The sequence below is a fragment of the Alexandromys fortis genome, unplaced genomic scaffold (genome assembly GCF_014885135.2).
Source record: "Alexandromys fortis isolate MF-2015 unplaced genomic scaffold, M_Fortis_MF-2015_v1.1 scaffold_230, whole genome shotgun sequence".
NCBI lineage: Eukaryota > Metazoa > Chordata > Mammalia > Rodentia > Cricetidae > Alexandromys > Alexandromys fortis.
This window is the reverse complement of record NW_026068206.1, coordinates 1145056-1157764: the sequence shown is the minus strand read 5'-3', so window position 1 is coordinate 1157764 and position 12709 is coordinate 1145056. Positions and strand designations below refer to the sequence as shown.

General features: G+C 36.1%; 1 protein-coding gene across 1 annotated transcript in view; it reads right to left on the bottom strand.

Moving 5' to 3' along the window:
- Chm (CHM Rab escort protein) overlaps positions 1-12709 on the bottom strand; it is a 170023-nt gene that overhangs the window by 134858 nt on the left and 22456 nt on the right. The window contains exon 2 of the mRNA XM_050130219.1: positions 6683-6749. Within this exon, the coding sequence (XP_049986176.1) occupies positions 6683-6749 (67 nt within the window). The remainder of the gene's footprint in view (positions 1-6682; positions 6750-12709) is intronic.

The window sequence follows — 12709 nt, the reverse complement described above, 5'->3', positions numbered from 1 at the left end:
TAAAACCGGTCTCGCTGAACATAGCGGACAATGAGGACTACTGAGAACTCAAGAACAATGGCAATGGGTTTTTGATCCTACTGCACGTATTGGCTTTGTGGGAGCCTAGGCAGTTTGGTTGCTCACCTTACTAGACCTGGATGGAGGTGGGTGGTCCTTGGACTTCCCACAGGGCAGGGAACCCTGATTGCTCTTTGGGCTGACAAGGGAGGGGGACTTGATTGGGGGAGGGAAATGGGAGGTGGTGGTGGGGAAGAGACAGAAATCTTTAATAAATGAATAAATAAATAAATAACCAAAACAAACAAACAAAAAAAAAAAGAATACAGCATGGGCTATTATTCAGTTATAAAGGGAAGATATCCTGTAACATATGATGACACAGATATGATGACACAGATAAAACATGAAGATATTGAGCTAAATGAAATAAAATAATCATAAAGAGATAAATACTATGATTTGCTTCTATTGGATGTCTAGATACCCAAATTCATGGTAAGAAAAATTAGAATTTTGACTACTAAAAGTTTGATTGTGAAGAACACAGTTATCATTAAGTAAGTACAAATTCCAGTTTTAAAAGATCAAGAGTTTTAGATACTTATGGTAATGCCATGTGAATATACATAATACAACTGAACTGTATATCTAAGAGTGGTTAAGACAATAAATTTTGTTTCACCTTAAGCATAATTAAAAAAAATATTGAAAGCATGGGAAATCCTGGGAGGACACATCAGCCAGTAAAATGCTTGCCCTGAAAGCATAAGGATCTGAATTTGATCCACAGAACCCACAGAAAATAGCCAGGCATGGCACTATCATCTTGTAATTGTAGGGTTAGGAAGGTAGTTGACAGCTGAATCCCTGGGGCTGGCTGGTTAGCCAGTCTAGGCTATTTAGTAAGCACAGACCAGTGAGAGGCCCTATCTTAAGTAAGCCTAAGCGAGGGGGGGGGGATTCTAAGGAACAACACTTGAGGTTGTCCACTAACATGCACACAAGCACGGACAAACACAAACACTTGCAGGCATTTACGTGTGCACACGGACACACAAAGAGACAGAGAGATAAAGAGTAAGACACACACAGAGAGAGAGAGAGAGAGAGAGAGAGAGAGAGAGAGAGAGAGAGAGAGAGAGAGAGACACGAGAGCGAGCATGGGAAGGCATGAGTATTGATCTGAGGTTACACTATTTTTACATGTAGTCTAGAAATTAAAGGAGTCTGGTAATACAGCTCAACTGGCAAAGCATTTCCCTGGTATATGCACCCCTCGTGGTCCTGAGTTCCTTGCTCGTGCTCTCTATCCTTCTGCTCCTGATTTGGACCTTGAGATTTCTATCTGGTGCTCCAATGTGGGTCTCTGTCTCTGTCTCTGTCTCCTTTCATCGCCTGATGAAGGTTAATATTCAGGCGGATGCCTATATGTTTTTCTTTGGGTTCCCCTTCTTATTTAGCTTCTCTAAGAACCTGAATTATAGGCTCAATGTCCTTTATTTATGGCTAGAAACCAAATATGAGTGAGTACATCCCAAAATGTAGCCTTTCTTTAAAAATTGTATCTTTTAGGAATCATGCAAGAAGAAATCAGAGAGGGCCATGCTGAGCTGGCCTGGGGAAGCTGCACTTGCCTCTCACTGGACACAGCAGGCCCCTGTACTCTAAAGAGATGTCCTCCATTCCTCACCACAGGAAGGCTAAACCAACCTTGAGGGCATGGGGGACTGCTCCAACCCCTTGTCAGAGGCCAGCTTAGCTACCACCCAGACCCACAGCCAGGCCTTCTGTCTACCACATCTAGGACCTGCTGGAGCTAGTAAAGGGACTGCTCCTGTGGAACTATAAGATCTCCGAGGTCTCCAAAACTATCCCAGAGGAGTTCCTGTGAGGATCCAGTACTGATGGTGTAGCAAAAACCAGAAACCTTGATCCAGACCAGTGACTCACTGCAATGAACGTTTGCCAGTAAAGCTGATGGGACAAAGGGGTATAATATATGACACACTGAAGCCCCCAATATCATCAGAATAAATGAAGAGGTATTGGAGAGGCAGAAAGGAAGAAGCAAAGATATTTTTCTGTCGTTTTGGTTTGGTTTCATGGGGGGGGAGGGGTTGTTTTTGCTTTTGTTTGCTTACTTTGTTTTGTTTCTATTATAGGGGGCACTGCAGGACATATGAAGGGGGCATATGGGGAAACTGCACAAGGTGAGCAAATTTGGGTACAGGATGTAACACTTCGAGAGTCACTAAAGAAGTTAAATTTTTTTAAAAAAATTGAAATTTTTAAAAAAATTTTATTTTTAAAATAATTGATAACAAATATTTAAAATTTTTTAAATTTAAAATTGTATTTAAAAAACACAATTCATTAAGAACATCAGAATTCTTGATTTCATACAACAAATATTAAGGAGAATAAATGGTCAGATAGGTCCTGAAATGTTAGTAATGGGTAACTTTATAAGCCCACTCTCATCTTTACAAAAATATCCAAAGTAGACATCAACAAAAAATTTAAAGATAAATAAACAAAATGGTTCAAACATACTTTACAGATGCCTACAGAATATTCCATCGAATAAATATACAAGCCTCATCTTTTTCAGAGTCCGATGGTTCCTTCTCTAAAAGTGAACAAGTTTTAGGATACAAAGACAGCTCAAAGAATTACAACAGCACTGAAAGAATTTCTTCTATCTCATTAGTTAACAGAGTAAGAATAAATGTCTCCACAAAAAGAAACCATAAAAGCTACACAATTTCATATAGACTAAGCCAAAATACTCTTGAATTAACAATAGGTTATTAAAAGTAAAAATCAGGGAGGAACTTATATATCTTAAAATTGAATTAAAATATGGCAGAAATTAATGAACAAAAAAAATAATTTAATGAAGCATTTCTTTGAAAAGAAAAAGAACATTGACAAACCTCTAGCCAAACTAAAACAAAAAAGATTACAAATGAGGAGATAGATTCCAAAGAAATCCACATCACTGGCAAATACTTTGAAAACGTATATTCTCCCCCCCCCAAAAAAAACCAGTGAAAAATTAAGAAGAAATGAAGTCCAATGCGTAGGACCTGCCAAAAGCGCAATGACTTGAAGAAACCTGTAGTAAGCAATTAAAAAGGGAAAGAAGCATGAAAACAGCCTCCCCATAAAAAAAAAAGCCAAGACTAGATGGGTTCTTTAAGGAAGAATGTGAACAATAATCTTGATTGTCAGTTTGACTGCATCTGGAATTACCTAAACCACTAGGTGCTGGGTATTCCTGTGGGTGATTATTTGAAGCGGGGAACCCATCCTAAATCTGGGTGAAACCATCTGATGTCGGCCCAAATAACAAGACATAGAAAAAGGAAACTTTGCTTTTTGCCCATTTGTCATCACTCTAGCTGGCAGCTTGATTCACCCTGTTGATGTGACATTTCTCGACTAATTTTACACCCAATAATATTCTTTGGGATTCCAATGTGGAATATGTGAACTCTCCAGAAATCCTCTAGGGCTCCAGTTCCAGAAGGAAACTGCTGAGACATCCAGACTCATGGACTAAACACCTAGCAGATTCTGGATCTTTAGAGCGAGGCAACCACTACTAAATTACATAGACTATATCCCATAAGCCAATCTAGTAAATCCCCTTTCAATATACATATATTCATCTTATCCATTCTGCTGGTTTAGGGAACATGGACTAATACAAAGAAGTTATATTAATGCTCAACAAAGTTGAATGAAATAGAAGAGGGAATAGTATCAAATTTGTATTATAAAGAAAGAAAACTACAGCTCAATTCCACTAATAAACTAAGACGTTTAGAAATCTCAATAAAATACATGTAAAGCAAAATTAAAATCAACAAATTATAATTTATTAAGCTATGGTCAAGCTGTTTCATCTGAGGGATGCAAAATTGAATCAACATAGCAGATTCTGGATCTTTAGACAAATCAATAAATGAACATATAAAGCAGACTTAAGGCCAGAAACCACAGGAGAGCTATCAGTGAACTGAGAATATAGCTTTGGCAAATGTAAATATCCCTTCATGATGAAAGCCTTTAGAAAACTATAACTACAGGGAACATATCTCAACATAAAAGAAACCTAAAATTAACAGTATGCTAAGTGGAAACATGGCATTTACTCTAAAACCTGGAAGGAGAAAATGGTACACCTCCTCTCTACTCTTATCAGTGTAGATTTCAACAAGAGAATGAAATGAAATGGATGCAAATAGGAAAATGCCAAATTACCCCCTACTTCATACAATATGACCCAATATTTAAAAGATCCAAAAACTTCAGCAAAAACTCTCAGAGCCAATGAATGCTTATAGTAAAATAGGATATAAAATCAACCTAAGAAAGTCATCACCCTTATTATATCACAGTAACAGACTTGTAGCAAAAAACACTTCACTCGCAATAGCTTCACAAAAGAATAAAATCCTTAGGAATATGACTTTTAAACAGAGGAAAAGGATTACCAAAATGGTAAACACTGAAAACTAAAATTTAAAACTGGGTGCCAGATGGCTTATGTCTGCTAATCCCAGCTCTCAGGAAGTAGAGTGAGGAGAATCAGAAGTTCAAGATCATCCTGGGTCTACTTTTGCTATGAGACCTTGTCTCAAAGAATTAAAATAAATACACACTTTTCACTTCTTATTGAGTCTTTGCAGATTTCACATTATGTATCCTGATCCTACTCATCTCCCTGGTCCCTCACTTCCGCCCTCTGCCCAGGCAACCTTCCCACAAAAAAAAAAAAAAAAAAAAAAGATTTAAAAGTAAAACCAAAACTACCAAAGACAACAACAACAAAAAACTAATTAAAAAAAATCTCAGCATGGAAGCTGTAGTGTGGCCCAGTGAGTCCCACAGTATAAATACCCTTTAGTCCATACACCTTTCCTTGTTAAGTCTTCACTACAATGTCATTGGTCTGGCCTGTGGTCTCTGGCTTCTGCTACAGTATTGACAGTGAGCCCTCTCTAGGATTCATCTTTGATATCCTATTGTTGCCTTGACAAATATACATTTTTAAAAGAAAAACAAAATTGAGGAAGATGAAAAGACCTCCCACGCACGTGGAATGGCAAAATTTCATATTGTAAAATTAGCTGTATCACTAAAAATGAAGCAAAAATTCAATACATTTCACATGGAAGTCTCAATTACATTCTGAAGAATGTATTTAAAAAATACAAAATTTCACATGAAAGCAGAAACAATCCAAAACAGGCAAAGCAATTTGATTTAGTTTACTTTCTATAATCTTACAGTGTACTGGCCATGATGAAAGAAGTCAGTCAGGGCAGGAACCCAGCAGCAGGAGCTGAAGCAGAGACGATGGAGGAGAGCTGTTTACTGGCTTGTTCAGTCTCCTTATTGTACAACTCAGGACCACCTGCTCAGGTGTGTCCCCACCCACCATGAGCTATCCCTTCAATTATTAATCAAGAAAATGCCTAGCAAACTTGCCTACACACGACAATCTGGTAAGGGCATTTTTTCAATTGATGTTCCTTCTTTCTCAATAACTGCCCTCTGTGGGGGTCAACTTGACACAAACTAACCAGCACACAATTTTAGAAAAAAGATAGTTGTGGAGAAAGAGATACAGAGAAGACAGAACATCACAAAACTAAAAAGGAAATCCTAAGAGGAAAGGAAATGCTCTAGCAAGGAGCCTCAGAGAAGATAAAGAAAATAGCTGTGACATGTGACATGAACACAGAAAGGGGTCACTGATGGGAAGTAAGAAGAGCACGGGGGGGGGGGGCAAGGCAAGGAAGCGGTAAATGATATACATATGTATATGAAAATGCAAAGATGAACCATAGTACTTCATGTGAGATTACCTAAAAATAACTCAGCTTATGAAGTGGTAAGTATAAATTAATGAGCGTTACATTTTACACTATGAACAAAGGGACAAAGGCCGTACACTACAGAACTAGTGAATAGCACTCTAGAACAATTATTATCGACAAGAAGACAGAAAGTCTACTTATTCTTTCTCTTCTGAGTGAAAATGAATAATCATATAGGTGGCAGGCACACTCAAGATCTGCTTTAAAGAAACATGGGAACTGAGATTTAAGGTAGCCACCAAGTAGTTTTCCTTGTACTTCTTTTTTATTAATGCATTTAAGAGAAAATTATTCTAGACATTTTTCTTAAGAATTTTAAGTTTGATTTTCAATACCTTTAATAAAAACATAAATTCAAATCTACTGGCTAAATTTTAGAATAAAACATGAAGACTAAAATACAATCCCAAATAAATGTGGCATATTCTTAGACAAGAGACACACACAAATATTTATACAAGAAAAAGCACACAAGGGGTTTTCAAGCCTGTAAAACAATTACTTAAGATCAAGCTCATGCATAAGAAAAATAACTTTTAAAAAGATGCATTTTGTTTACTCTTTAAGAACAACAATCCTTATTTCAAAGAATATAATAAGAAATTTCATATAATAAAATATATAAAGAAAATAAAAATATAGTATTTAGTGTTTGACAAATTACTGGTTAAAAATTAAAATTTCAGTGCTTTTCTATGTTATGAAATTTCACATGATACATATATACAAGCATATACATAAATATACAGTCATATATGTGTGTTAATGCTACCAGGGTTAAAACTTACGAATCAACATGCAGAACCCTCTGGCCACTTCTTGAACATGCAGCCGCAATGATGGATTCAGGCAAACCTATAAAAACACACACCTATATCATTTAGAATGTAGGTATATATGTATTTCATAGAAATTTCAACTCATACTATTGCTGCATAAAATATTTTAACTAAAAATATTTTCACTAAAGAAAATTTATAATTTTCAAAATTGTAAAGCTTATATGATAGATGTTTCTTGAACATACAAAACTAATACTGGGTTGTCTTAGGTAGAAGATATTCATTTTAATAAGTCCTCAGCTTTTCATATGTAAATTATCATAAATAGTCAACTGTTTTTAAAAAATGGGTCTTTGTTCCTTAGGAAGCAGGTTAGCACACAAGCTTATCTGATACCTCGCAAAGGCACTGAGAGATAAGAATCTGCACCTGCAGACAACAAAGAAACTGCTGCTCAAGGATGGAAATTTACTGCTAATAAAAAGCTCCAGAGTTGAAATTTCAGCTCAGATCTAATTCCAAAGCCACAAAACCTCTAAGTGAGAATGGAATACATTATTTTATGTTTAAAAATTATGTAAGCTAAATATCCTGCTTACTGGTCACTATAACAGATTAGAAAGAAAATATTAGTGCTTTGAAATCAAATATCACAGCAAAGCTTATTATCATAAAAGGAAATATAAATTACTACTAACAATATGCATAAAAAATTTAACTACCAAGCTCAATTATGTTACAATAAAGACCAGATGTTCTACTACATTACTAAAATGTCTTATAAGTTCAAGACTCTTCCAAAATTTTTATCGTAAGAGCTATCATTTCAATAGAGGCCATTGTGTCCTATATTATCAGTCATACAGACAAAGCATATTTTGAAAGTTTAGTACAAACCTATAGAACAAGCACCACCATCACCATGAAAAATTCTGGTTGTTTTGCATTCTTTGATGAACATTTATTTAAAGTACTCACTAAGAATCAAGGGTTACCAAACAAAGGGAAAGGTTAACTGTCCTGGATAAAGAATGTAATGTGATACTAGGGAGATGGCTCAGTGGGTAAATGTGCCTGCTGCCAAGCCTGGCAACCTGAGCTTGACCTCCAGAGTACACACTGTGGAAAAAGAAAACCAATTCCGCAAGGCTATCCTCTGACCACACACACACACACACACACACAAATAAAATAAAACTAAAAAGTTGTTCTAAAGTAATCCACACAGAAGCAATTGACATAGTCAGTCTTCAGCTAAAAACCACATTAAACACAAAAGCCAGTCTTCATGAAGAACTATTTTCCAGTATTGAGCACTTTGTGGGTATATAATGTCTGGTTTAAAAAAAAAAAGAAGTTGTATCCAAATATACAGAATGTAACCATCAAATATCAATTATTGGACCCAGGCCATCATAAAGTTTTTGCTATAACTATAGAAGAAAGACAAGAGAGACATGGGAGTCTCAAATAGCTTCACTACTATGTTCTTCAGTTCAAACTATTATTCTAATGTGCCTCATGAGGATCTGAACTTTTTGCTATACCTAAGTAACTTTCCTTGCTAAAGAAATCTAATCAATGTACTCTAAAAAGCTGATAAGCAAAGAAACATTAAAAATAGGATTATGTTTAAAAGTTTTCTATAAAATAATGGCAGTGAAATGGCACATACATAGAGTTTTATGCTTTGTACCATGTTAACACATATAATGATGTTATCATCATGGGCAAAGCCATCTAAGTGAGGAAACAAGCCAAATATAAAGGAATGTTGTAACACCAGTAATTCATTAGCTTGACATAATTTGCAGGATAGGATTTAAGGACAATATAGGTAACTCAATAAAATGAGTATGTCTTAATCATTGAGAACTGGAGTTTAGACAAGTCAGACATTCTGTGCCTCCTTTTCCCTCTATCGATGGCAATATTCATCACCTAGTTCATAGAATTTAGTTATTAGAAGACTATGCTGTGAATACTTTCCTAATTATTTATTTTTCAGATATTAAAAATTGAATCATTCCCCCTTCCCTTTCCATCCTCCAAAGCCTTCCATATATCCCTTCATTGCACTCTTTAGAATGAGTGGCCTTTTTTTAAAGTAGTTGATATTTTATATGTATATGCATCTACATATATGTTCATAAATGTTCCTAAACACAAAGATACAACATAGAAGAGAAATATCTTAGCATTCCTGAGAAACAGAGTTTAGAAGTGCCATGCTTTCATTAAATACCACAACCATATATGTCTTTGTACCAAATGCCAACAGCAATTGCAGACAGTATCACTCTCCTCTATTTCACCCAAATTAGCTATTCCTTCGGGTATAAAGATATGTATGTGGTAATTTCTATGCCTGAAATCAAAAGTCAGAAGCCAAGTCTCTGCTGACAACACAAAGTTAAAAATGGTTTTCAATGTGGAATATGATCTGAATCCAAATACATAAAACGCAAATAACTATTATTTGCAATTTTCTATAATACTTCCATCCAGATATCACCACAAGCTTGTGAAATCAATAGGCAAGCTGTTCCAATGGTAAATGCCAAAGGTCCATTATCTTCATGCTTAGAATTATTAAAATAACAAGCTATGAATATAGTTAGTAATGTCTTTGTGGCTAAGGTTAAATTTTTTTGTCTTACCCAGTCAATAAATAGTTTCTGAGGAAAGGACACAGTAAAGAAAAAAGTTAAGAGGGTAGTTATTATTTTAAATATTTTTACTACAATACAACAAGTTTTTGAAAAATGAGTAGTTGGAGCCAGTTAAGAAGTCTGAATGTCATTCTTTGAGGGAGCAGGGAATTTGAAAAGGATTTCAGTGTTTCAGTGAGAAATAGTTTTTTAAAAGACTCCAGGGCTGAAGAGATATCTCAGTGGTTAAGGGCACTGGCTCGTGCAATGGACTCAGGTTCAGTTCCCGGTGGTAGCTCACCACCACCTAACTTCAGTTCCAAGTGATCCGATTATCTCTTCTGACCTTCTCAGGCACAGGGCATACAGATAGTAGACAGCATGCATACAGGCAAAATGTTCATATGAATTAAAGTAAATAAATAAATAAGCAAATAAATAAATAAGATGCCCCTAGTCACAGCAGAGAATAAATTTTCATTAAACGGGGGTTTTACGTTAAAAAAAAAAACTTATACAGGAAAAGTAACAAATTAAACATTTGTTCTCAATCATTTAATAAAATGCCTACTTGTTTTAAAATAGGGAGTGGGGAGAAACGTGTCATAACGCATATGTGAAAGTCAGAGAACAACTTGCAGGAGGCAGTTCTCTCCAACTTTGTGGATCCTGAAAATCAAACTCAGTTTGCCAGGCTTAACAGCAAGCATCCTTACCCATGCAGCTACCTCACCAGCCCTTTTGGTATTCTCTCTCTTTTTTTTTTTTTTAGAATATTGAATTATGTGTATATGTCTGTGTTCAACCCTAATACCACTTAAAAACTTTAATTTTGTAATAAAATCTCTTCTAACACTTAGAAAAATGATACTGAATTATTACAGAAATTCATACATCCTTATGAGTTTTTATCTAGAACACATATAGGTTTTAATCATTTGTAAGATCTCCCTAGGGAAAAAAGTCAGATGTCTTAGAAGGAGACCTATGCTACAAACCAGATGACTCTCAAAAACATTATGCTATGTGAAAGAGGTCACCCCAACTACTCAGGAGCCACCTTTGTTGCTCTCCTCTCCTTTACTTTTCAAGGAGTAAGTTTAGGTTTGCTGTATATCCTCAAAGACCTGGCTAACGTCTAATGTTGGACCAAGGACAAATCACACAATGTTCTACTGGAAGCTCCAAGAAATGTGTGAGTACAAATACACAAGTGCAGTGTGCTCACTGTTAAAATGGCCCAATAATGTACCTTACTGGGTCTGTGGAAGAACGGGAACAAAATGAGATGACACACCTTATACAGCAATCCTGCTATGTGGAAAATATTCTCCTCCTCTATTTCTTGAGTTAAGATTAGCTCTCTGAGGATTTAAAATAGCTATCACTTGCTTACCACTATTTATCTTCAAAAGCATTTTTAGGGTTCATTTTGAAGCAGTCTGCAGCCTGAGAATATAGTTCCAGAACACATTGCCTTTGCAGCTGAAGAGGACCTAATACCATGGCAAAGGGAATGAACACTTCCTCAGCATTGGAAGTATATGGAATAGTTGGGTCTACATTTTTGTTCATTAGGCTTATTCCAAAATGAAGATTTAGACAGTGACTGTAGCTCTTATAAGAAGCCAGGTACTATTGTTCTGTGCCATAAGAAATAAAAAAATCCACACAGTTTTTCGAAAAAGTCCATGGTATTGTATTGTAGGTGCAGGATTCAGCACCTACCAGTATAACTTTGTTAGTTAACTATAAGACCTTTGAGTTAAAGCTACACACACCTACATTCTTGGAAAAGTAATTTAACTATCTGGACAGCAGGCAGTCTGGCACACTGATGTGGTTAAAGTGCTGGTTGAGATTACAGATATGGACTTTTCAGCCTTCAGGGCCATAATACTGTTTACAGAGCCCTATACCCAAGCTCAAGAATGAGAAGTGAACCTTCCTCTAAGTGAAGGAGTTTCGCCCATTCAAAGAATGCCAGCTATGCCTGGAGCTGCTGGGTGGTTTTATGACCCAGAATGGTTTGTTTTCCAAGAGAGTGTTTACATGTCAGTAAGATAAAAATAAACTTTTGAACAGAGACTATAAATAAATGTATTTAATTCTGTCCTCAGACACATTAAATTATCTCAAAATGTAAAATTTTTGTCGCTGTAATACTTAAAAATATTCAAAGATTAGGAGGATCTTTTTTTCTTTTACTGACTGGATATAAAGGAGGCCCTTTTCCATGCCAGGCAAGTAAGTGTTCTATCATTGAGCCATACATTCATCTAAAGAGAATATTCTATTTAATTTTTTTAAAAAAAGAACAAAGATGTGTTCAACATTCTTTTCATGGTTATTTCAAACTCACAGAAGAGTTCAAACAGAAAGGACAAAAACATTCTGTTGATCCTTCTTCACTCCATTCTTCCAAATGTGAAGACAATATATACTGGCACTATAGTGTCAGGATCCAGACTTGGTGTGAGAAGTCCTTCTTTATGTGTTGCTTTTATTGGTTAATGAATAAAGAAGCTGTTTTGGCCTGTGATAGGACAGAGTAGAGCTGGGTGAGGAAACTAAACTAAGTGCTGGGAGAAAGGCGACAGAGTAGGAAGACACCAGGCGAGAAAAACACAAGCCACTGGAACCTTGCCAGTAGGCCACAAGCCTCATGGTAAAATATAAAATAATGGAAATGGGTTAATTCTAGATGTAAGGGCTAGCTAGCAATACGTTTGAGCTACTGGTCAAACAGTATTGCAAATAATATAGTTCCTGGCAGCTGGGAACAAACGAGTGACCTCGTACAACAAACTGGCACTCCAAATGTGTGCTTGCTAAATCCACATACAACCTGAGAAAGCTTGGAAAGGAATTCTAGACATGAAAAACAGAGTTAAACACGGCTTAATGCCGTGGCTCCTTTAAGAGACATTTTCCTGATTCAGCGTTAGAAAAAAAAAAAAAAAGCACGGTTTCAAAATGGCAGCTTCCTGGTTCCTGCTGACAGCACAAACTTTTTTCAGGAGTTCAAGCATTTAAATAGAGCTGGTGAGCAGTATATTACAAACTGCTTAATGGTACAACATAGACACACTGTATACCTTAACTGGGGCAGTGTTCAAGGCTTGTAGAGGCAGTGAACAGAGCTCTGCCATGTGGACTGGATGGAGTCAAAGAGCAAAGCAGCCTTAGTCCTAGTAACACCATCTAGAATTGCTCCTGGGCAGAAAAGGGTTTCAGATACACAATAAAACAGATTCAGACATAAAAGACCTCTAAACGAGACATAGTATGTTTAAAAGAAGAACACAGGCTTGGGAGAGAGGAGAAAACGGGTAAAGAGACAGTAAATATAATATAAAAGAGTACAGACACTCATAGATTA